The sequence below is a fragment of the Oncorhynchus mykiss genome, chromosome 6 (genome assembly GCF_057628025.1).
Source record: "Oncorhynchus mykiss isolate SJ-2025 chromosome 6, ASM5762802v1, whole genome shotgun sequence".
Taxonomy (NCBI): domain Eukaryota; kingdom Metazoa; phylum Chordata; class Actinopteri; order Salmoniformes; family Salmonidae; genus Oncorhynchus; species Oncorhynchus mykiss.
In genome coordinates, this window is record NC_143027.1 from 308096 (window position 1) to 335186 (window position 27091).

The window sequence follows — 27091 nt, forward strand, 5'->3', positions numbered from 1 at the left end:
GCAAGACTTGAAACCAACGGATGTATTGGGTAAGTATGAAACCTTCCAGAACATTCTGAACGAAGACCATCGAAGGTAAGGGAATATTTATGCTTAAATCTGTGTTTCTGTTGACTCCAACATTACGTAGAAATGTAGCTTGGAACTGAGCGCTGTCTCAGCATATGGAATAGTGTGCGATTTCTGTAACGTTAAAAATAAATCTAACACAGCGGTTGCATAAAGAAGCAGTGTATCTTTCTAACTATATGTAGAACATGTATATTTAGTCAAAGTTTATGATGTCTATTTACGTTATCTTGCCGCGCTACATAGATTTCCTGCGGGCATTTTTGAGTAATTTCTGAACGTGAACTCACTGTAAATGGACATTTATGGATATAAATGGCATATTATTGAAAAAAATATATGTACTGTGTAACATGTCATATTACTGTCATCTGATGAAGATTTTCAAAAGGTTAGTGAGCGATTTATTTTTTAATCCTGCGTTTGTGTTGATTGCATGTTTTGGCTATTCAAATGAGCTGTGTCTGGTGGTGGTTTTACATATATATGTGCTATGTTTTCGCCGTAAAACATTTTAGAAATCTGACTTGCTGGCTAGATGAACAAGGTGTTTATCTTTCATTTGAGCTATTGGACTTGTTAATGTGTGGAGGTTAAATATTTGTAAGAATATTTTTGCGTTCCATGCGCCACCGTTTCAGCTGAACGTGGGAGGGTTGATCCCCAATTGGGAACCAATATCTTAGACAGGTTAAAACCTGTTATGGCTGCAATCCCTCTATCGAGATAAGTGTCATCAACAACCGCTGAATAGCATAGCGCTACATACAATAAATATTACTATAAATTCATGAAATCACAAGTGCAATATAGGAAAACACAGTTTAGCCTTTTGTTAATCCACCTGTCGTGTTTGATTTTGATATTATGCTTTACAGCGAAAGCAATCCAAGCGTTTGTGTAAGTTTATCGATCACACGATAAAACATTAAGTACATTTAGGATCAGTTAGCTCGGTCACGAAAATCAGAAAAGCAATCAAATTAATAGTTTACCTTTGATGATCTTCGGATGTTTTCACTCACGAGACTCCCAGTTACACAACAAATGTTCCGTTTGTTCCATAAAGATGATTGTTTTATCCAAAATTCCTCAGTTTGTTTGTCGCGTTATGTTCAGAAATCGACAGGAAAGAGCGGTCAAGACAACGCAGATGAAAATTCCAAATAGTTTACATTATGTCGTTTTTTTATAATCAATCCTCAGGTTGTTTTAAAAATATATAATCGATAATATATCAACCGCAAATGTCTTTCACAGTAGGAGAGGGAAAGGAAATGGCTGTCCGAATTCTGTTGCGCAAGCAAAACTCATGTGACCACTTGACGCGATGTTATCGTTCTGGCTAATTTTTTCAAAATAAAAGCCTGAAACTATGTCTGAAGACTGTTGACACCTTGAGGAAGCGATAGGAAAAGGAATCTGTTTCATATCCCTTTAAATCCAGAAAGGGAAGCTATGGGACATGGAGCTTTCAAAATAGAAGCCACTTCCTGTTTAAATTTTCCTCAGGGTTTCACCTGCAATATCAGTTCTGTTATGCTCACAGACAATATTTTGACAGTTTTGGAAACTTTAGTGTTTTCTATCCAATACTAATAATAATATGCATATATTAGCAACTGAGACTGAGGAGCTGGCTGTTTACAATGGGCACCTTTTCATCCAAGCTACTCAATACTGCCCCTGCAGCCATATGAAATTAACTGACTTGCCTGTTTAAATAAAAAAAAGTTATCTCAACTCTAGGACCACTGACAGTTGTTGTTGTTGCCTGATGCAGGACAATTGTGCCAGAGGAGAGACTCTCAGACTGAAAACACCTCCATTAATTGCCACAGTTTAGACTAACGATAGATCAGTGTTCTAACTCCCCCTCGAAGGTAGTGTGGTGCAATGATAGAATAGCACCATAAATTCTTAACTTTTAAAATAAGAACCACTGTACATCCACTGAGCGCTGCTTGTTGTCCTCAGAACTCCAAAGGTAGAGACATACTAACTCTATAAGTGTTTTGATGCTTTCAAGGCGAGCTCGAGCAGACGGCTCAGGAGACGTAGCCAGGATGCATCTCCGACAGCACTTGTCATACTCCTTCACATAATGCTCCATCTTGGGCCAGAATAAATGTTGCCTTGCCAAATTAAGAGTTCTAGCTTGACCTTGGTGGCCAGCAAGGTCATGCACACCACTCAATGCTTTATCCTTCATACTTTTGGGCAGCACATACTGATGTGTCTTTTGTTTGCTCAAAGGGTCATTTGTCACCCTGTAAAGCACTCCATCTTGGACCCTGAGCTTTTCCCACTGCTTGATGTGTGCAAGGCTTTGTGAATTAAATCCATCCCTCTCTCGTCTTGAAGGCCGTATTTTGCGTTTGACAAACAGGATAGCCCTTGAAATTGTAGGATCAAGTTCTTGGCTCCGCTGAAGCTCCTCGAAAGACATCGCAGGAAGGAAGTCTTGGCCTGGAGATATGAGTTGTTGCGCAGACTGCACTAACTGAACTGCTCGAGCTTCAGTCGCTACATCTCACTATTTATAGACTTCACAGATCGCTTTCACTACTGCAGAGACACAGGTTAAAGGACAGCTGTCGGACTGATTTCCAGAGATTTTCCCAACTAGTTTTTTCACGATGTGACTCTGGACCTTCAAGCGAAACACATCTCGATTCCCATCTTCTCCTATAGCATCGGCTTCAGCAAGCAAACTGCCATAGTTCTCACTGATCAACCTGTGACTAACTAACTTGGCAAATGGGTCCCTACTGAGAGCGTCAGCCACAATGTTCTTTGTCCCTTCGATATGCTTTAGATCGAATGATTAGGGAGTCAATGTAGCTACCCAGCATTGCTCACAGGGAGCCAATGTAGCTACCCAGCATTGTTCACAGGGAGTCAATGTAGCTACCCAGCGTTGCTCGCAGGCGTCGGGTTTTGGTTTAGTCATTATGTACATGAGGAGATTATTATCAGATCAAACTGAAAATGAATGTCCCTTGAGCCAGTGGCTAAAATGTTCACACACAGTACATTTCAAGGCCAAAAACGTGAGTGTGTGCGCAGGAAGAGTGGCTTGGCAATAGCAGAACAGTTTGAAATTAAATGTTGATTGTAGAATATAATTCCTAGGAAGGATTTGACCCTTCGTACTTAGGGCATCCTTCGTACTTAGGGCATGCACAGATCTTTCTCCATTAGATCCTTCATCTTTGATTTCACATCCACCTTTGTTGGATCCACAGCCATCCCATCATCATTAATGACATGACCCAAAAATCTCACGACTTCCGCAGGAATATGCATTTCTTTGGGCTCAGATTCAGGTTGTCTTAGTCTCTGGAACACCAGCTTTAATCTATCCAACACTAGGAGGTCGTCTACGTAACACAGCAGGCTACTGAAGTTAAGATCCCAAAGAATGCTGAGCATCATCCTCAAAAATGAAAATGCACTATTGCATAGGCCCTGCGGCATTCAATTGTATTCATGCAGACCCAGTGGGGTAGTGAAGGCTGTATACTTTTTATCCACCACCTTTATCCATCCACCTGTTGTAAAAGCCTGATGTCAAGTCCATCGTACTGATGTAGGTGTTGCCCCCTAGGGCTGCAAAACAATCAGATTAGTGTGGAAGTGGGTGTGCATCTTTGAGTGTCTTGCATTTAGCCATCTGAAATCTTTACATAGACGGAGCCCATCGTCTTTCTTTAACACCATTACTAGAGTGGACGCGTATTCGCTGATGGATTCCCTGATTATTTCCTTTTCTTCCATTTCCGTCAATACTTTTTGTAGTTTCTGGTAGTCGGCAGGCGGAAGGAACCCTCTGATATGGTAGGCAAAATGGTCTGTCATCTGTGAGCCGAATTCGATGCTCAAAGCCTTTGCCTTTGCCACAACCCGGAGAGCTCTTGGAGAACACATCATTGTAGTTAATAAGTAACTAAACTAATCCCGCTCTTGTTGCTTGACCAACTTTACAGGGTTAATGTCAACCTCTCCCAACGCTACATCTAGCAGTCTCTGCTTCAAATCCATGGAGCAGGTTGTGATGGGCTGTGTCCCTAGAGTTCCCTATTCCATCTTGCAGGAGCCTTGGAAAACGGTGAAGTCCTCCAGAAAGGTAGACACATCAGCCAGCTTGCACTTTCTCTTCAGAGTGATAGGTTTGTGCAATAGGTAGTGACTTTCATGGGCACCCACCTGTTACCCCACATGGCTGTGATGACTCGGCCCACCATGATGTTTTGTGGCATGGTCTTGGATGAAGTGGGTTCGATCCACAATAGTGCTCCCTGGAGACAATGGCACATTGTTGGGAAGCCTCCCCATACTAGATGCTGTTGTTTAGCAAGGAGTTTAGCAAGGAGTGTGACAGCCTGGTTGAGTTTGACTGTCCCTATTTTCTGGGCATTTCTTCACTCTGTCAACATGTCAGACTAGTCATGTTTTATATATTATTTTATTTAACCAGGTAGGCCAGTTGAGAACAAGTTCTCATTTACAACTGTGACCTGGCCAAGATAAAGCAAAGCAGCGCAACACAAACAACAACACAGAGTTACATGGAATAAACAAACGTACAGTCAATAACACAATAGAAAAAAGTCTATATACAGTGTGTGCAAATGGAGTGAGGGGTTAAGGCAATACATAGGCCATAGTAGCAAAATAATTACAATTTAACAGATTAACACTGGATTGATAAATGAGCAGATGAGTAGGTGCAAGTAGAAATACTGGTGTGCAAAATAGCAAAACATGTAATACAAACTATGGGGATGAGTTATGGAGATTGGATGGGCGATTTACATATGGGCTGTGTACAGCTGCAGCGATCGGTTAGCTGCACAGATAGCTGATGTTTAAAGTTAGTGAGGGAGATATACTGTAAGTCAACTTCAGCAACTCGTTCCAGTCATTGGCAGCAGAGAACTGGAAGGAAAGGCAGCCAAAGTAGGTGTTGGCTTTGGGGATGACCAGTGAGATATACCTGCTGGAGCGCGTGCTACAGGTGGGTGTTGTTATCGTGACCAGGGAGCTGAGATAAGGCAGAGCTTTACCTAGCAAAGACTTAAATATGACTTGGAGCCAGTGGGTCTGGCGCCAAATATGTAGCGAGGGCCAGCCGACGAGAACATGCAGGTCGTAGTGGTGGCTGGTATATGGGGCTTTGGTGACAAAACGGATGGCACTGTGATAGATGGCATCCAGTTTGCTGAGTAGAGTTTGAGGCTTAACCAACAGACAGTTTGTTTTCCAGTGACCTGACTGAAAGCATGACAAACTCAGACCCTCCCTTTTACAGTGTGCAAGCGTAGAGTGGTTGTACCATTACACACCTTGCAGTGTTTCTTGGAAGAGTACCGTTGGTTAGGTGGGTGTTGCGGTCTGTTGTCTGAGTGTTCTGCGATAGCACATGAACAAGTAGACTTATCAAAGTTTGCATGTGTCATGGCTCAGGAGAAGACCCAGATGCAGACAGTTTCGAAGTAACAAAAGTTTATTACAAAAACAGAGTGGCAGGCAAATGACAGGTCAAGGTTAGGCTGAGGTCAGTAGCCATAGCAGAGTCTGAAAGGTAGAGAACGGCAGGCAGGCTCAGGGTCAGGCTGAGGTCAGTAATCCATAGCAGAGTCTGAAAGGTAGAGAACGGCAGGCAGGCTCAGGGTCAAGGTCAGGCTGAGGTCAGTAGTCCATAGCAGAGTCTGAAAGGTAGAGAACGGCAGGCTCAGGGTCAGGCAGAGGTCAGTAGTCCATAGCAGAGTCTGAAAGGTAGAGAACGGCAGGCAGGCTCAGGGTCAGGCAGAGGTCAGTAATCCATAGCAGAGTCTGAAAGGTAGAGAACGGCAGGCAGGCTCAGGGTCAGGTAGAGGTCAGTAATCCAGAGCAGAGTCTGAAAGGTAGAGAACGGCAGGCTCAGGGTCAGGCAGAGGTCAGTAATCCATAGCAGAGTCTGAAAGGTAGAGAACGGCAGGCAGGCTCAGGGTCAGGCAGAGGTCAGTAATCCATAGCAGAGTCTGAAAGGTAGAGAACGGCAGGCAGGCTCAGGGTCAGGTAGAGGTCAGTAATCCAGAGCAGAGTCTGAAAGGTAGAGAACGGCAGGCTCAGGGTCAGGCAGAGGTCAGTAATCCATAGCAGAGTCTGAAAGGTAGAGAACGGCAGGCAGGCTCAGGGTCAGGCAGAGGTCAGTAATCCATAGCAGAGTCTGAAAGGTAGAGAACGGCAGGCAGGCTCAGGGTCAGGCAGAGGTCAGTAATCCATAGCAGAGTCTGAAAGGTAGAGAACGGCAGGCAGGCTCAGGGTCAGGTAGAGGTCAGTAATCCAGAGCAGAGTCTGAAAGGTAGAGAACGGCAGGCTCAGGGTCAGGCAGAGGTCAGTAATCCATAGCAGAGTCTGAAAGGTAGAGAACGGCAGGCTCAGGGTCAGGCAGAGGTCAGTAATCCATAGCAGAGTCTGAAAGGTAGAGAACGGCAGGTAGGCTCAGGGTCAGGCAGAGGTCAGTAATCCAGGGTGGTAAAACAAGGTACAGAACGACGGGCTGGCTCAGGGTCAGGGCAAGCAAAATAGTCAAAAAAACAGGAATGCAAGAAAACAGGAACTAGAGACAGACAGGCGTATGGGTAAACCGCTGGTAGGCTTGACAAAACAAAAGGAACTGGCAACAGACAAACAGAACACAGGTATAAGTACACTGGGGATAATGGGGATCATGGGCAACTCCTGGAGGGGGGTGGAGACAAGCCCCAAAACAGGTGTACGGAGTACTTGTCAGACCCATCCTGTCTGAAGCATGGGGGCTCTCTCACATCAGACTGCATGACCAACTTTAATCCAGATAAATTAAGGCAGGGTGAGGCAGTAAATGTCTGGCCTGCACTGGTGCTCTGAGCATGTGCCCCTCTATCCTCCTTCCTCTCACCTTCCTTCCTAATCTGAGCTGATATAGACTGTCCTATCTGATGAGCGAGTTGTGTGATAAGAATTCCCAAGTCAGGATTGGCCACCTCTGAACTATCTAAGAGGGTGTCACTAGGCATAATTACAGGAGCTGAGGGTGTGTCGTTAGGCACCCGAGTTGAGCAAAATATTGGTGAATCTACAACATCTATAATTCTGGCTGTGGTCTTTGGCAACTCCCTGAAAAACCTCCCTCTCCCAAGACCCAGTTCAAGCTCATCACTGGAAACACTGTCTCCTCTTCCAACCATATAAGTCATATTCACTATATGATACCAACTGGCAAGGACCAACTGGCAAGTGTCTTCACTGACATTTTCAACCTCTCCCTGACCGAGTCTGTAATACCAACATGTTTCAAGCAGACCACAATAGTCCCTGTACCCAAGAAAGCGAAGCTAACCTGCCTAACTGATTACCGCCCCGTAGCAGCCATTGAGTTCTTTGAAAGGCTGGTCATCAACACCATCATGCCAGAAACCCTAGACCCTCTCCAGTTAGCTTACTGTCCCAACAGATCCACAGATGACACAATCTCAATCACACTCCACACTGCCCTTTCTCACCTGGACAAAAGGAACACCTATGTGAGAATGCTGTTCATTGATTACAGCTCAGCGTTCAACACCATAGTGCCCACAAAGCTCATCACTGAACTAAAGACCCAGGGACTAAACACCTCCCTCTGCAACTGTATCCTGGACTTCCTGACGGGCCGCCCCCAGATGTTAAGAGTAGGCAACATCTGACACGCTGATCCTCAACACTGGGACCCCTCAGGGGTGCGTGCTTAGTTCCCTCCTGTACTCCCTGTTCACCCACGACTGCATGGCCCGAGCACGACTCCAACACCATCATTAAGTTTGCTGATGACACAACAGTCACCGGCACCGACAATGATGAGACAGCCTATAGGGAGGAGACCTGAGACCTATCTGACCGTAAGGCGCTACAGAGGGCAGTGCATATGGCCCAGTACATTATTGGGGCCAAGCTTCCTGATATCCAGGACCTATATGCTAGGCTGTGTCAGAGGAAGGCCTAACAAATTGTCCAAGATTCCAGTCACCAAAGTCATAGACTGTTCTCTCTGCTACGGCACAGCAAGAGGTACCAGACTGCCAAGTCTAGGACCAAAAGGCTCCTTAACAGCTTCTACACCCAAGCCATAAGACTGCTGAACAATTAATCAAATGGCCACCCGGACAATTTATATTTAACCCCCCCCTCCCTTGTTTGTTTTTACACAGCTGCTACTCGCTGTTTATCATCTATGCAAAGTCAATTTACAATTACCTCGACTAACCAGTGCCCCCGCACATTGACTCTGTATCTGTAGTATCTGTAGCCCCTGTATATAGCCTCATTATTGTTATGTACATTTCTTGTGTTGCTTTTTAATTGATTAGATTTTTTTTACTTTAGTTTATTTAGTAAATATTTTATTAACTCTATTTATTGAACTGCATTGTTGGTTAAGGGCTTGTAATTAAGCAGTTCATGGTAAGGTTGTATTTGGCGCATGTGACAAATACAATTTGATTTGAAGAAAATAGAGTTAAGAAAATATTTACTAAATAAACTAAAGTAAAAGAATTTAAATAAAAAAAGAGCTGAATATATATGGCAACCTAAATAGGATCCCCAATCAGAGACAACGATAAACAGCTGCCTCTGATTGGGAACCGATTCAGGCCACCATAGACCTACATTTACCTAGACAAACCAAAACCCTATAGATATACAAAAAACCCTAGACATGACTAAAAACACACATACCACCCTCGTCACACCCTGACCTAACCAAAATAATAAAGAAAACTAAGATAACTAAGGTCAGGTCGTGCCAATTTTAAGTGTTTCTAAAATCCCCTAATTGATTAAGGAATGGAGGAAAAATGATTGGTACCCTGTTTGGCCGTTTTATTGGTATTATGACACGTCCACTGTGGGGCTCTATTGAGGACAGTTTTATAATGTGCAATGTTCCTCTTCCACTCAGCTCAGCACCAGGTGCAGCTCATCAACCGTAATTAGGGTGAGGGTTAATCAACAGTAATTAGGGTTAGGGTTAATCAACAGTAATTAGGGTTAGGGTTAATCAACAGTAATTAGGGTGAGGGTTAATCAACAGTAATTAGGGTGAGGGTTAATCAACAGTAATTAGGGTTAGGGTTAATCAACAGTAATTAGGGTTAGGGTTAATCAACAGTAATTAGGGTTAGGGTTAATCAACAGTAATTAGGGTGAGGGTTAATCAACAGTGATTAGAGTTAGGGTTAATCAAAAGTAATTAGGGTTAAGGTTAATCAACAGTGATTAGGGTTAGGGTTAATCAACAGTGATTAGGGTTAGGGTTAATCAACAGTAATTAGGGTTAATCAACCGTAATTAGGGTTAGGGTTAATCAACACTAATTAGAGTTAGGGTTAATCAACAGTGATTAGAGTTCGGGTTAATCAACAGTAATTAGGGTTAATATACAGTAATTAGGGTGAGGGTTAATCAACAGTAATTAGGGTTAGGGTTAATCAACAGTAATTAGGGTTAGGGTTAATCAACAGTAATTAGGGTTAGGGTTAATCAACAGTGATTAGGGTTAGGGTTAATCAACAGTAATTAGGGTTAGGGTTAATCAACAGTAATTCGGGTTAGAGTTAATCAACAGTAATTAGGGTTAGGGTTAATCAACAGTAATTAGGGTTAGGGTTAATCAACAATAATTAGGGTTAGGGTTAATCAACAGTAATTAGGGTTAGGGTTAATCAACAGTAATTAGGGTTAGGGTTAATCAACAGTGATTAGGGTTAGGGTTAATCAACAGTAATTAGGGTTAGGGTTAATCAACAGTAATTAGGGTTAGAGTTAATCAACAGTAATTAGGGTTAGGGTTAATCAACAGTAATTAGGGTTAGGGTTAATCAACAATAATTAGGGTAGGGTTAATCAACAGTGATTAGGGTTAGGGTTAATCAACAGTAATTAGGGTTAGGGTTAATCAACAGTAATTAGGGTTAGGGTTAATCAACAGTAATTAGGGTTAGGGTTAATCAACAATAATTAGGGTAGGGTTAATCAACAGTAATTGGCGTTAGGGTTAATCAAAAGTAATTGGGGTTAGGGTTAATCAACAGTAATTGGGTTAGGGTCAATCAACTGTAATTAGGGTTAGGGTCAATCAACAGTAATTAGGGTTAGGGTTAATCAACAGTAATTAGGGTAGGGTTAATCAACAGTCATTAGGGTTAGGGTTAATCAACAGTGATTAGGGTTAGGGTTAATCAACAGTAGTTAGGGTTAGGGTTAATCAACAGTGATTAGGGTTTGGGTTAATCAACAGTAATTAGGGTTAGGGTTAATCAACAGTAAATAGGGTTAGGGTTAATCAACAGTGATTAGGGTTAGGGTTAATCAACAGTGATTAGGGTTAGGGTTAATCAACAGTAATTAGGGTTAGGGTTAATCAACAGTAATTAGGGTTAGGGTTAATCAACAGTAATTAGGGTTAGGGTTAATCAACAGTTTTTACGGTTAGGGTTAATCAACAGTAATTAGGGTTAATCAACAGTAATTAGGGTGAGGGTTAATCAACAGTAATTAGGGTTAGGGTTAATCAACAGTGATTAGGGTTAGGGTTAATCAACAGTAATTAGGGTTAGGGTTAATCAACAGTAATTAGGGTTAGGGTTAATCAACAGTGATTAGGGTTAGGGTTAATCAACAGTAATTAGGGTTAGGGTTAATCAACAGTAATTAGTGTTAGGGTTAATCAACAGTAATTAGGGTTAGGGTTAATCAACAGTAATTAGGGTTAGGGTTAATCAACAATAATTAGGGTAGGGTTAATCAACAGTAATTGGGGTTAGGGTTAATCAAAAGTAATTGGGGTTAGGGTTAATCAACAGTAATTGGGGTTAAGGTTAATCAACAGTGATTAGGGTTAGGGTTAATCAACAGTGATTAGGGTTAGGGTTAATCAACAGTAATTAGGGTTAATCAACCGTAATTAGGGTTAGGGTTAATCAACACTAATTAGAGTTAGGGTTAATCAACAGTGATTAGAGTTCGGGTTAATCAACAGTAATTAGGGTTAATATACAGTAATTAGGGTGAGGGTTAATCAACAGTAATTAGGGTTAGGGTTAATCAACAGTAATTAGGGTTAGGGTTAATCAACAGTAATTAGGGTTAGGGTTAATCAACAGTGATTAGGGTTAGGGTTAATCAACAGTAATTAGGGTTAGGGTTAATCAACAGTAATTAGGGTTAGAGTTAATCAACAGTAATTAGGGTTAGGGTTAATCAACAGTAATTAGGGTTAGGGTTAATCAACAATAATTAGGGTAGGGTTAATCAACAGTGATTAGGGTTAGGGTTAATCAACAGTAATTAGGGTTAGGGTTAATCAACAGTAATTAGGGTTAGGGTTAATCAACAGTAATTAGGGTTTGGGTTAATCAACAGTAATTAGGGTTAGGGTTAATCAACAGTAAATAGGGTTAGGGTTAATCAACAGTGATTAGGGTTAGGGTTAATCAACAGTGATTAGGGTTAGGGTTAATCAACAGTAATTAGGGTTAGGGTTAATCAACAGTAATTAGGGTTAGGGTTAATCAACAGTAATTAGGGTTAGGGTTAATCAACAGTTTTTACGGTTAGGGTTAATCAACAGTAATTAGGGTTAATCAACAGTAATTAGGGTGAGGGTTAATCAACAGTAATTAGGGTTAGGGTTAATCAACAGTGATTAGGGTTAGGGTTAATCAACAGTAATTAGGGTTAGGGTTAATCAACAGTAATTAGGGTTAGGGTTAATCAACAGTGATTAGGGTTAGGGTTAATCAACAGTAATTAGGGTTAGGGTTAATCAACAGTAATTAGTGTTAGGGTTAATCAACAGTAATTAGGGTTAGGGTTAATCAACAATAATTAGGGTAGGGATAATCCACAGTAATTGGGGTTAGGGTTAATCAAAAGTAATTGGGGTTAGGGTTAATCAACAGTAATTGGGGTTAAGGTTAATCAACAGTGATTAGGGTTAGGGTTAATCAACAGTGATTAGGGTTAGGGTTAATCAACAGTAATTAGGGTTAATCAACCGTAATTAGGGTTAGGGTTAATCAACACTAATTAGAGTTAGGGTTAATCAACAGTGATTAGAGTTCGGGTTAATCAACAGTAATTAGGGTTAATATACAGTAATTAGGGTGAGGGTTAATCAACAGTAATTAGGGTTAGGGTTAATCAACAGTAATTAGGGTTAGGGTTAATCAACAGTAATTAGGGTTAGGGTTAATCAACAGTGATTAGGGTTAGGGTTAATCAACAGTAATTAGGGTTAGGGTTAATCAACAGTAATTAGGGTTAGAGTTAATCAACAGTAATTAGGGTTAGGGTTAATCAACAGTAATTAGGGTTAGGGTTAATCAACAATAATTAGGGTAGGGTTAATCAACAGTGATTAGGGTTAGGGTTAATCAACAGTAATTAGGGTTAGGGTTAATCAACAGTAATTAGGGTTAGGGTTAATCAACAGTAATTAGGGTTAGGGTTAATCAACAATAATTAGGGTAGGGTTAATCAACAGTAATTGGGGTTAGGGTTAATCAACAGTAATTGGGTTAGGGTCAATCAACTGTAATTAGGGTTAGGGTCAATCAACAGTAATTAGGGTTAGGGTTAATCAACAGTAATTAGGGTAGGGTTAATCAACAGTCATTAGGGTTAGGGTTAATCAACAGTGATTAGGGTTAGGGTTAATCAACAGTAGTTAGGGTTAGGGTTAATCAACAGTGATTAGGGTTTGGGTTAATCAACAGTAATTAGGGTTAGGGTTAATCAACAGTAAATAGGGTTAGGGTTAATCAACAGTGATTAGGGTTAGGGTTAATCAACAGTGATTAGGGTTAGGGTTAATCAACAGTAATTAGGGTTAGGGTTAATCAACAGTAATTAGGGTTAGGGTTAATCAACAGTAATTAGGGTTAGGGTTAATCAACAGTTTTTACGGTTAGGGTTAATCAACAGTAATTTGGGTTAGGGTTAATCAACAGTAATTAGGGTTAGGGTTAATCAACAGTGATTAGGGTTAGGGTTAATCAACAGTAATTAGGGTTAGGGTTAATCAACAGTAGTTAGGGTTAATCAACAGTGATTAGGGTTAGGGTTAATCAACAGTAATTAGGGTTAGGGTTAATCAACAGTAATTAGGGTAGGGTTAATCAACAGTAATTAGGGTTAGGGTTAATCAACAGTAATTAGGGTTAGGGTTAATCAACAGTAATTAGGGTTAGGGTTAATCAACAGTAATTAGGGTTAGGGTTAATCAACAGTAATTAGGGTTAGGGTTAATCAACAGTAATTAGGGTTAGGGTTAATCAACAGTAATTAGGGTTAGGGTTAATCAACAGTAATTAGGGTTAGGGTTAATCAACAGTTTTTACGGTTAGGGTTAATCAACAGTCATTTGGGTTAGGGTTAATCAACAGTAATTAGGGTTAGGGTTAATCAACAGTGATTAGTGTTAGGGTTAATCAACAGTAATTAGGGTTAGGGTTAATCAACAGTAGTTAGGGTTAATCAACAGTGATTAGGGTTAGTGTTAATCAACAGTGATTAGGGTTAGGGTTAATCAACAGTGATTAGGGTTAGGGTTAATCAACAGTAATTAGGGTTAGGGTTAATCAACAGTAATTAGGGTTAGGGTTAATCAACAGTAATTAGGGTTAGGGTTAATCAACAGTAATTAGGGTAGGGTTAATCAACAGTAATTAGGGTAGGGTTAATCAACAGTAATTAGGGTTAGGGTTAATCAACAGTAATTAGGGTAGGGTTAATCAACAGTAATTAGGGTTAGGGTTAATCAACAGTAATTAGGGTTAGTGTTAATCATCCCACTGAACTCACTGTTCTGATCAGAACAGTATTTCTCCGGTGGACTTCAGAGATCAAACATAGTATTTAATCACTCTCTCCTTCTCCTTGATTCTTCCAATGTGTTGTTAGATCAACCTCTTTACAACCTGCCAAGTGAAAGTAGCCTAGTTTTTACAATGTCTTTACAGCTGGGCTATTTCAAGTGTTGATCAAGGTTATGGACCAGGACCTGGTTTCCCATAGCGATGGAATCTAAGCTTAAGGCTAAGTTCATTGTTAGAACCTTTGCGGAGCATGATTAAACCTCCAAGCTGTTTCCCAAAACCATTGTTACTGAAATTGCACTTGAAAACACTTGTTATTTACTGACAGCATCAGACCACTCATGGAACAGCTAAGTGATTTGTTAGATGTGTTTTTGCCCTTTCGCAGAAGATTGCCACTCATTTTTTTTTTAGTAGAAGCTCGTATCCAGAGTGACTTACAGGAGCAATTGGGGTTAAGTACCTTGCTCAAGGGTACATCAACAGATTTTTCACCTAGTCGGCTCAGGGACGCAAACCATCAACCTTTTGGTTACTGGCCCAATACTCTTAACCGCTAGCCTACCTGCCACCCATAGAATGAAGATGTTTATAGAATCAAGATGTTTATCTGTCTCTCTGTGACCGCCACAATTACTGACTACATATATCAAATTTATTCATAAAGCCCTTCTTACATCAGCTGATATCTCAAAGTGATCTCAATCATGAAATACATGTTATGTTCAATAGAGTTATTTTTTCTAATTGTAGGCTACTGTAGCTAGAATATGTACTTTTTGCCTCAATATACTGTATTTCATGATGTGTAACCACAATCTGTGATTCAGTGCGTTATTGAGACATTATTAGAATAATCCGCCTCAAAATGGCTATTAGCAGTGTTAGATAATCACATATGACTGAGAGCTGATCCGTCGTCAACATTGTAGAATAATTCAAATTTGAAACCAGAAGCCTATCCCAATGCACTGGGTCTTTTTAGAATCTATCAGTATCAACATATGACTCGATGATGGACATGGGGAACGTGATCTCGTAGAAGTTATTAAGATGCCTTTAATAAACTGTTTAGCTTGTAATATTGCTGTACTGACATCTTGCACTGTTACATGCTTGGTATATGAAGATGGTGTAATATAACAAGGTATATGAATGGTGAAACCTGTCATGTCCACCCCCAGGTGGATCAAGTTTGAGGAGAAGGTGGAGAAGGGAGGAGAGCGTTGGAGTAAACCCCACGTGGCCACGCTGTCGCTCCACAGCCTGATGGAGCTCCGGACTTGCATCGAGAAAGGAACCATCATGCTGGAACTGGAGGCCTTCACGCTGCCGCAGGTCGTTGGTAAGAAAACGCATGTACTACATTATGACTGACTACATTATGACTGACCAGACCTTTATTACATTATGATTGACTACATTATGACTAACCAGACCTTTACTACATTATGACTGACCATATTATCACTGACCAGACCTTTACTACATTATGACTGACCAGACCTTTACTACATTATGACTGACCATACACTGACCAGACCTTTACTACGTTATGACTGACCATACACTGACCAGACCTTTACTACATTATGACTGACCAGACCTTTACTACATTATGACTGACCATACACTGACCAGACCTTTACTACATTATGACTGACCAGACCTTTACTACATTGTGACTGACCATATTATCACTGACCAGACCTTTACTACATTATGACTGACCATACACTGACCAGACCTTTACTACATTATGATTGACCATACACTGACCAGACCTTTACTACATTATGACTAACCATACCTTTACTACATTATGACTGACCATACACTGACCAGACCTTTACTACATTATGACTGACCAGACCTTTACTACATTATGACTGACCATATTATCACTTTTCTACATTATGACTGACCAGACCTTTGCTACATTATGACTGACCATATTATCACTGACCAGACCTTTACTACATTATGACTGACCATACACTGACTAGACCTTTACTACATTATGACTGACCATATTATCACTGACCAGACCTTTACTACATTATGACTGACCAGACCGTTACTACATTATGACTGACCACATTATCACTGACCAGACCTTTACTACATTATGACTGACCATACACTGACCAGACCTTTACTACATTATGACTGACCAGACCTTTACTACATTATGACTGACCATACATTGACCAGACCTTTACTACAATATGACTGACCAGACCTTTACTACATTATGACTGACCAGACCTTTACTACATTATGACTGACCAGACCTTTACTACATTATGACTGACCAGACCTTTACTACAGTATGACTGACCATATTATCACTGACCAGACCTTTACTACATTATGACTGACCATACACTGACCAGACCTTTACTACATTATGACTGACCAGACCTTTACTACATTATGACTGACCATACATTGACCAGACCTTTACTACATTATGACTGACCAGACCTTTACTACATTATGACTGACCAGACCTTTACTACATTATGACTGACCAGACCTTTACTACATTATGACTGACCAGACCTTTACTACATTATGACTGACCATATTATCACTGACCAGACCTTTACTACATTATGACTGACCATACACTGACCAGACCTTTACTATATTATGACTGACCAGACCTTTACTACATTATGACTGACCATACATTGACCAGACCTTTACTACATTATGACTGACCAGACCTTTACTACATTATGACTGACCAGACCTTTACTACATTATGACTGACCATACACTGACCAGACCTTTACTACATTATGACTGACCAGACCTTTACTACATTATGACTGACCATATTATCACTGACCAGACCTTTACTACATTATGACTGACCATACACTGACCAGACCTTTACTACATTATGACTGACCAGACCTTTACCACATTATGACTGACCATACACTGACCAGACCTTTACTACATTATGACTGACCAGACCTTAACTACATTATGACTGACCAGACCTTTACTACATTATGACTGACCATACACTGACCAGACCTTTACTACATTATGACTGACCAGACCTTTGCTACATTATGACTGACCATATTATCACTGACCAGACCTTTACTACATTATGACTGACCATACACTGACCAGAACTTTACTACATTATGACTGACCATACACTGACCAGACCTTTACTACATTATGACTGACCAGACCTTTACTACATTATGACTGACCATATTATCACTGACCAGACCTTTACTACATTATGACTGACCAGACCTTTACTACATTATGACTGACCATACACTGACCAGACCTTTACTACATTATGACTGACCATACACTGACCAGACCTTTACTACATTATGACTGACCAGACCTTTACTACATTATGACTGACCATACACTGACTAGACCTTTACTACATTATGACTGACCATACACTGACCAGACCTTTACTACATTATGACTGACCAGACCTTTTCTACATTATGACTGACCATATTATCACTTTACTACATTATGACTTCTACTCCAGCCCAGTTCTAGTCCGTATACAGTTTAGTGACTTATTCCAGCCCAGTTCTAGTCCGTATACATTTTAGTGACTTACTCCAGCCCAGTTCTACTCCATATACAGTTTAGTGACTTATTCCAGCCCAGTTCTACTCCGTATACAGTTTAGTGACTTATTCCAGCCCAGTCCTAGTCCGTATACAGTTTAGTGACTTATTCCAGCCCAGTTCTACTCGGTATACAGTTTAGTGACTTATTCCAGCCCAGTTCTAGTCCGTATACAGTTTAGTGACTTATTCCAGCCCAGTTCTAGTCCGTATACAGTTTAGTGACTTATTCCAGCCCAGTTCTACTCCATATACACTATACAATAATAATATATGCAATTTAACAGATACTTTTATCCAAAGTGACTTACAGTCATGCATGCATATGTTGCTTACGTATGGGTATTCCCAGGAATTGAACCCTCTATCCTGGCGTTGCAAGAGCCACGCTCTACCAACTGTACTACAGAGGACCACAAATAGGGACTTACTATTTGACTGTCCATGTGCTTTACAGAACACTGAAAGGAGGTATACTTGAAAGTGGTGAGCAATTATATCTTAGGTTGATAGTTGTTCAATTGGTTTCAATAGCCATGTCTGTTCTATAAATGATATGCCCATGGATGCTTCAGGCTGCAGTCCATTGACTTGGTTCCACTGGGCCTGTTCTTTGTGATATATCTAGCTCAGTTTAGTGATGTTCTTTCAGCTTGGCCACTATAGCAGAGCAGGTTCACCGCTGAGTGCTTCTGTTCAGCACAGCAAAGAGCTTCCCCCTCTTCCCTGAATAACCCTAACCCTGAGGCCACAAGCACAGGGTCAGTCTAGTTACATTGAAACCATGCTTAGTAATGTTCTCTACAAGACTTCCTAGAGGGTAAAGCGTAAATACCAATACATTTACTGTACAAGAGCAAGTGCCCAAAACACATGCCTGAATATACTGTACATGTTAAAGAATTGACTTTAATGGTTGAGTTTGAAGTACAATGGGAGAATGGAGGGGGTGGTGGAGGGAGTGGGGTGGAGGGAGGGGCGTGGAGGGATGGAGTGGGATGGAGGGAGGGGGGTGGAGGGATGGGGGATGGAGGTGGAGGAATGGAGGGAGGGGGTAGAGGAATGGAGGGAGGGTGTAGAGGGATGGAGGGAGGGGGTGGAGGGATGGAGTGGGATGGAGGGAGGGGGTGGAGGGATGGGGGGATGGAGGTGGATGAATGGAGGGAGGGGGTAGAGGAATGGAGGGAGGGGGGTGGAGGGATGGAGTGGGATGGAGGGAGGGGGGGTGGAGGGATGGGGGGATGGAGGTGGAGGAATGGAGGGAGGGGGTAGAGGAATGGAGGGAGGGGGGTGGAGGGATGGGGGGATGGAGGTGGAGGAATGGAGGGAGGGGGTAGAGGAATGGAGGGAGGGTGTAGAGGGATGGAGGGAGGGGGTGGAGGGATGGAGTGGGATGGAGGGAGGGAGGGAGGGAGGGAAGAGGAATGCCATTTACAATCTCCTCCTTAATGATGATCCCTTCCTTTCCCTTCACCTCATATCTCTCTTCGCTATGTCTCATCCTTCTTTTCCCTCCTATCTCATTGGCCCGTTGGCTCTGGACGGAGGGGAGGAGGAGGGGATGAGACGAGATGGAGAGGAAGATATATCACTTTAATTGATTTATGTGCAGTAATGCTGTGTGCTGGGCTGTGTGAGGGGATCCGGTCCCTGCTAGGAGGCCAGCTATCTAAAGGATTGGCCATTAGAGCCTGTAGCAATCAGAAAGAGCCTGGGGTCGCTAACCTTGTTCAGGATTCTGACCCACTTTTTTTTTTAAATACCTTAGACTGAGCTGTGAGGAGATTCCGTGGCAAGACACTCTCATGTAGCACCAGGGACTGAAAACTGGCCTTCCATTTTGTTCTTAAGATAGGACAAGGTATTTCTAATCTATCAAATCAAACCAGGGACTTGGAACAGGCTTTCCATTTTGTTCTTAAGATAGGACAAGGTATTTCTAATCTATCAAATCAAACCAGGGACTTTCTCATTTCTAATCAAGAAAGTCAAATCAAAATCAATTTTTTTTGTCACATGCGCTGAATACAACAGGTGTAGAACTTACCGTGAAATGCTGACTTACAAGCCCTTAACCAACAATGCAGTTTTAAGAAAATAGAGTTAAGAAAATATTTACAAAATACATTTAAGTAAAAAAATAATAATAATGAGGCTATATACACGTTGGATGGTGGTACACCAACAGGTATTGAATAGAACACCCTCAATGTGTTGGGTGGTGGTACACCTACAGGTATTGAATAGAACACCCTCGATGTGTTGGGTGGTGGTACACCTACAGGTATTGAATAGAACACCCTCGATGTGTTGGGTGGTGGTACACCTACAGGTATTGAATAGAACACCCTCAATGTGTTGGGTGGTTGTCCGTCCTTTCTGACTGTTGTCTTTCTATGTTTGTTTCCAGTCTGTTGGTCAAACTAGATGTCTCTCTCTCTCTCTGATAGTGAATCGTTTTGGACAACATACTGGTAGTGTCTTGGCATAGTTTTAAAGCTGCTTTACAGTTACTCTAACTATATACATCAAATTTCAATCAAATTCATTTTTAAAGTTGCCTGAGTCACAGTGATGTCATGAACACTGTATTGTCGTCGATATTGTTGTTGATGTTACGAAGTATAAATACAAAGCATGACATCAGCAGCCATGTTGTCCTATTAGCATACCTGCTCTCTTTTAACACCGATAAATCCATCTGTTGAAAAAATATATTTAGGATATGTCAACGTACAAAGCCAGAAAACTGAAAGTAACTTTCTAAACAGTGTTATCCTTCTTTGCTAGCTTGTCAGCTATAGTGATTTCTTCCTCTGCTCCTCTATCCCTCCATCCCTCCATCTGTCTCTATCTTCCTCTGCTCCTCCACCCCTCCATCTTTCTCTGCTCCTCAATCCCTCCATCTCTCTGTCTCTATCTTCCTCTGCTCCTCCATCCCTCCATCTTCCTCTGCTCCTCCATCCCTCCATCTCTCTCTGTCTCTATCTTCCTCTGTTCCTCCATCCCTCCATCTCTCTCTGTCTCTATCTTCCTCTGCTCCTCCATCCCTCCATCTTCCTCTGCTCCTCCATCCCGCCATCTTCCTCTGCTCCTCCATCCCTCCATCTCTCTCTGTCTCTATCTTCCTCTGCCCCTCCATCCCTCCATCTTCCTCTGCTCCTCCATCCCTCCATCTCTCTCTGTCTTCATCTTCCTCTGCTCCTCCATCCCTCCATCTTCCTCTGCTCCTCCATCCCTCCATCTCTCTCTGTCTCTATCTTCCTCTGCTCCTCCATCTTCCTCTGCTCCTCCATCCCTCCATCTCTCTCTGTCTCTATCTTCCTCTGCTCCTCCATCCCTTCATCTTCCTCTGCTCCTCCATCCCTCCATCTTTCTTTCTTCCTCCATCCCTCCATCTTCCTCTGCTCCTCCATCCCCCCATCTTCCTCTGCTCCTCCATCCCTCCATCTCTCTCTGTCTCTATCTTCCTCTGCTCCTCCATCCCTCCATCTCTCTCTGCTCCTCCATATCTCCATCTCTCTCTGTCTCCATCTTCCTCTGCTCCTCCATCCCTCCATCTTCCTCTGCTCCTCCATCCCTCCATCTCTCTCTGTCTCTATCTGCCTCTGCTCCTCCATCCCTCATCTTCCTCTGCTCCTCCATCCCTCCATCTCTCTCTGTCTCTATCTTCCTCTGCTCCTCCATCCCTCCATCTTCCTCTGCTCCTCCATCCCTCCATCTTCCTCTCTTCCTCCATCCCTCCATCTCTCTCTGCCTCCATCTTCCTCTGCTCCTCCATCCCTCCATCTTCCTCTGCTCCTCCATCCCTCCTTCTCTCTCTGTCTCTATCTTCCTCTGCTCCTCCATCTTCCTCTGCTCCTCCATCCCTCCATCTTCCTCTGCTCCTCCATCCCTCCATATTCCTCTGCTCCTCCATCCCTCCATCTTGCTCTGTCTCTAACAGAGTTGATCACAAACAGCCAGATAGAGAGCGGTCTGCTGAAGGCGGAGCTAAAGGACAAGGTGACGTACACGTTGCTACGGAAACATCGACACCAGACAAAGAAGTCCAACCTGCGCTCGCTAGCTGACATCGGCAAGACGGTCTCCAGTGCAAGTAGGCTCTTTACCAACCCGGATAATGCTATTACAGGTGCCAGTTTGGTGCTGTGTCTTTACCAACCTGGATAATGCTATTACAGGTGCCAGTTTGGTGCTGTGTCTTTACCAACCTGGATAATGCTGTTACAGGTGCCAGTTTGGTGTTGTTTCTTTACCAACCTGGATAATGCTGTTACAGGTGCCAGTTTGGTGTTGTTTCTTTACCAACCTGGATAATGCTGTTACAGGTGCCAGTTTGGTGTTGTGTCTTTACCAACCTGGATAATGCTGTTACAGGTGCCAGTTTGGTGTTGTGTCTTTACCAACCTGGATAATGCTGTTACAGGTGCCAGTTTGGTGTTGTGTCTTTACCAACCTGGATAATGCTGTTACAGGTGCCAGTTTGGTGTTGTGTCTTTACCAACCTGGATAATGCTGTTACAGGTGCCAGGTTGGTGTTGTTTCTTTACCAACCTGGATAATGCTGTTACAGGTGCCAGTTTGGTGCTGTGTCTTTACCAACCTGGATAATGCTGTTACAGGTGCCAGTTTGGTGCTGTGTCTTTACCAACCTGGATAATGCTGTTACAGGTGTCACCTTTAATCTGCCATGTTTTTTTAAATTTCCCCCATCAATGTTAGGCATCAATATTTTGGAAAATATCTTGTTTTTGGTGTCTGTGTTCTCGACACAGGTTTCTTTTATTTCTTGTGAAAAGTTTGGTGGACAGGCGGACAATGTAGAGTTCTATCAGTGAACCTTTACTGCCCCCTCCATTAGCACACATCACCTTTAATAGAAGAGTTGAGATTCCTAGACAGAGGGGTCCACCAATACATGGCATTAGGAAACATTCCACATGTTAGTTAGATGTGAAAACATGTGATTGGTTGATTCTGTAGAGTAAATTAAGATAGCTGTTGAACATGTAGGACCAGATTGGTTGATTCTGTAGAGTAAATTAAGATAGTAGGGCCAGATTTTAAATGTGCAAGTTTGCATAATATTCACATTTAAGAAATGGAACGAAAAGTCCTAAACCTCAAGTGAACTGTACTGAACATAGTTCCTTATTGAACATGGATGCTCTATTGCAGAACAGCAGAACCAAGTCATTCACATCAGTTTAGATGTAGAATTAATTTAGTTAAGCTGAGGCTGTTCTGGAGTTGAACTTTTCATTTCATCTTTCATTGCTGTAAAATCATAACACTGAATTCATCATCACACACAGATGTTTGTTTGATTATATTAATCAATGATAAATCAAATAAATATATGGTTGGAACCGATTTCATGTTATTTAACATGGAAGGTGATCGATCGGTTGCCCAGGTAACCTTGGGTCTGTAAATAATCATTTATTACCTGCTCTGACATTTATGACAATGATTGGTTAATGGAACATGGAAGTCATCGATCTGTTTTATTGATATGTTGTTGTAGTGGTGAAAAGGACATTTTAATTATTTGGTAGAATTTTTCACATCGATTTGTGTGTATCATCTAGCTTTGGTTTTCAATAAAATACACTATATAATAGCAGGTTGGTTTCACACTAACTTTATACAGTTACTGCTAACATCACCCCCATGTTCTCCTGAACACAATACAATAGAGGCAGGATACTTGTCCATGAGATTAAGCATTTATATAATGTAGCAAAAATGACTAACTCATTTTCGACCAAATGAGCAGTTACTGCCTTTTGCTTGGTAGGTCAGTATTGTGGTCTAACATTACAGATCCAATGTAACTAAGTATGTCCAACCCGAAACTCTGTTCTTTCTAGATAACCATCTTTCACTTTGCTTCACCAGTTAATCTATCACGTCCTGTTCTATCTGCTTCTCTTTTAACCCTACCCTTACTCATTCGATTCTGTCTAACTAACACTGTATAATTCCACTGCATCTGTCTGTCTAACTAACACTTGCCCTTGATTAATCCACAATTTTTCTCCCTCCTTCTTTCTTTCCTTTCTTCCATTCCTCCTGCTCCCTTTACTTCTGTCTTCCACGGGTTGGGTTCTGCCATTTAAGCCCGTAGTCCGCTTGAAAACTCAGTGCCTTGTCTAACAGTCCGTGCCTCAATGGAGGAGCTGCAGACCCAACGAAGCCCCAGCATGGACTGGCTTAGTAAGTCATGCTACTGTATTGTAGATCTCCAGCATCATAGACTGGCCAAGTATGTTCTCATTAGAATTCTGGAGCTACTGTTGGTCCATAGAGCCAAACAACCAACTGTCCCCTTTCCCCCACTGTATCCTATCACACAGAAGTTATTTTCTTTCATGAGGAATCTGCCTCATTAGGCCAGAATAGAGCCGCTTATCTGTCCTCCATGATAGATCTTAGATGACTGGAATTCAATTCTGACAGTTGTCATCCAAATTTAGTCCATTCTACCCAGTCCACACTTCAGTATACTTAGTCCACACAGATTAACACCAAGTCTGAATGTTATTCACACCCTACTTTTTGAGAAGGTATTTTTCCCCAGTGACAACATAGACAATGCCATTTTCCTCTGGGTGCATCAAATGGACTGTCCCCCTCGATCTATCCAGAGGAACGAGGTAACAAACTGTTGAATCACTACAGTGGCATCAGATTTATGTTCACAGATGTATTGCCTTCAGCAGTATCTCCACCCTGCAATTTGAAGTGTAGGCTGGTACACTGTGTGTTTTGCTGTCTCCATTCAGTCCAGTATTTAACAGCAGAGTAGGTTGTTAACCTTCAAGGCTGTTGTTCACTCATAGGCAGTCCAGCCACCACACATCGGAACCTGGCCTCAAGCAGCATGAACGACATCTCCGACAAACCAGAGAAAGACCAGGTGAGTTTCCATTGGTTGACCTCTCCGTTCAATGTTCCAAACAAGTGTCAGTAACTGTGTTCTTTAGAGAATGTTAGCTGTTTAAACTTCAATAGTTACTGGACCTAGTTACCTAGGGAGAAACCAGCTAGGTTTCCATCCAATTGGCAACATATTTTCATGTGAATATTCTGCATAAAGAAAATATTTTCAACTCTACCGATGGTTACGTCATAAAAACTATTGTGTTAAATAGCAACTGTGCCACGCTGGTCTTGGCACGTGCTCTCTAGCCAACAGCTGGCAGATAGTGCAGGTAAACTAGCCTACATGATGGGATTATTATGGATAAGAGAGAGAATATTTGTATTTGTCTAACGGCATTCAAGCATCATCATGTCACCAGATTAAGACCCTCAATATTTATTGGAAAGGAGCATCAAGCTCATTACAGTGCACTTTCACCACCATGTGAAGTTCATCATAATTTATTTAATCTGTAGCCTAATAAACTGCATGCTTTCCCAGGGTCGTAGTGGGAGGACTACACAACATGTCATCATGACTCAGATGGTTATTATAACAATATTTGTGTTTCCACCCAGCCATCTCTCATCTTATACATTTTAAAGACACATAAAGATCCTTCCATGTCGAATAATCAAATTGTCTGTTTAAATTTCCGAGATTGTACTGACATTTCCTGTTTTCATAAGCCTGGTTGTGGATTGTTTTATGCCTCACTTAATTCATCCGCATAAAATGGTTGGATAGAAACCTGGTTATTGATATGAAATATATATTTAATAGTCAGTGGTTTAGTGTGTCACTGAAGCATAGTGACACAATGTTAGTACAATTTCTGCTGTCTTGCTGATCCCTGTCTGCCTGCTCTATGCACTGTGGTCTGGGTTATCTGACCAGCCATTGGAACTTTTCCACTGGCTCACTGTAGCTACAGTCCAGGAAGGATAACAGGGTTAGCTACAGTATAGAAAAGCTAACAGCGTTAGCTACAAGTTTAGCTATAGTCCAGGAAGGGTAACAGGGTTAGATACAGTATAGAAAAGCTAACAGCATTAGCTACAGGGTTAGCTATAGTCCAGGAAGGCTAACAGGGGAAACCACTATGTGCTTGCCTTATGGGTGATTATGATTGTCCAAAGTAAATCGACCAAGGTGCATTGTCCTCCTCCAACCCTAACCCACCAAGGTGCATGGCCCTCCTTCAACCCTAACCCACCAAGGTGCATCGCCCTCCTTCAACCCTAACCCACCAAGGTGCATGGCCCTCCTCCAACCCTAACTCACCAAGGTGCATGGCCCTCCAACCCTAACCCACCAAGGTGCATGGCCCTCCTCTAACCCTAACCCACCAAGGTGCATGGCCCTCCTCCAACCCTAACCCACCAAGGTGCATTGTCCTCCTCCAACCCTAACCCACCAAGTTGCATGGCCCTCCTCAACCCTAACCCACCAATGTGCATGGCCCTCCTCCAACCCTAACCCACCAAGGTGCATGGGCCTCCTCCAACCCTAACCCACCAAGGTGCATGGCCCTCCTCCAACCCTGACCCACCAAGGTGCATGGCCCTCCTCCAACCCTAACTCAGCAAGGTGCATGGCCCTCCTCCAACCCTGACCCACCAAGGTGCATGGCCCTCCTCCAACCCTGACCTACCAAGGTGCACAGATGGCCCTCCTCGAACCCTAACCCACCAATGTGCATGCCCCTCCTCCAACCCTAACCCACGAAGGTGCATGGCCCTCTTCCAACCCTAACTCAACAAGATGCATGGACCTCTTCCAACCCTAACTCAACAAGGTGCATGGACCTCTTCCAACCCTAACTCAACAAGGTGCATGGCCCTCTTCCAACCCTAACTCAACAAGGTGCATGGACCTCTTCCAACCCTAACTCAACAAGGTGCATGGACCTCTTCCAACCCTAACTCACCAAGGTGCATGGACCTCTTCCAACCCTAACTCAACAAGGTGCATGGGCCCTCTTCCAACCCTAACTCAACAAGGTGCATGGACCTCTTCCAACCCTAACTCACCAAGGTGCATGGCCCTCCTCCCTAACTCACCAAGGTGCATTGACCTCCTCCCTAACCCACCAAGGTGCATTGACCTCCTCCCTAACCCACCAAGGTGCATGGTCCAAATTAGTTCAGTTGAATCGTTCAGTCCAACTCAGTTCGGTTGAATCTTTCAGTCTGGTTCAGTCCTGATCTGTTCAGTTGAATCATTTATTTTTGTTCAGTCTGTCTCAGTTCAGTTGGATAATTTATTGGCTTACAGGGGTCTGGTTCAATCCAATTAAGTTCAGTTGAATCATTCAGTCTGGTTCAGCTCTAATCAGTTCAGTCATTCATTCTTGCTCACTCCAATTCAGTTCAGTTGAGTCATTCATTCTGGTGCTCTCCAACTAAGTTCAGTTGAATCATTCAGCCCTAATCAGTTCAGTTGAATAATTTAGTCTGGTTCAATCCAAATTGTTTCAGTTGAATCATTCATTCTGGTGCTGTTACGCATGGTTGAGCAGGTGAACCCAGGTGCAGACTCAGGCGGGGAGACAGGGATAAGGTAACTATGGTATT

The 27091-nt window shown here is 42.3% G+C and overlaps 1 protein-coding gene across 9 annotated transcripts in view; it reads left to right on the plus strand.

Moving 5' to 3' along the window:
- Window positions 1-27091, plus strand: part of LOC110525129 (electrogenic sodium bicarbonate cotransporter 1) — a 375195-nt gene that overhangs the window by 208057 nt on the left and 140047 nt on the right. For 6 of the 9 annotated variants that reach the window (XM_090239263.1, XM_090239262.1, XM_036979188.2 and 3 more), the window contains 3 exons: window positions 15140-15300; window positions 21531-21683; window positions 24433-24509. In XM_090239263.1, coding sequence (XP_090095389.1) covers window positions 15140-15300; window positions 21531-21683; window positions 24433-24509 — 391 coding nt within the window. Of the gene's footprint in view, window positions 1-15139; window positions 15301-21530; window positions 21684-23710; window positions 23807-24432; window positions 24510-27091 lie in introns of all 9 variants that reach the window. The other 3 variants (XM_036979187.2, XM_036979185.2, XM_036979183.2) reach the window with 1 other exon arrangement.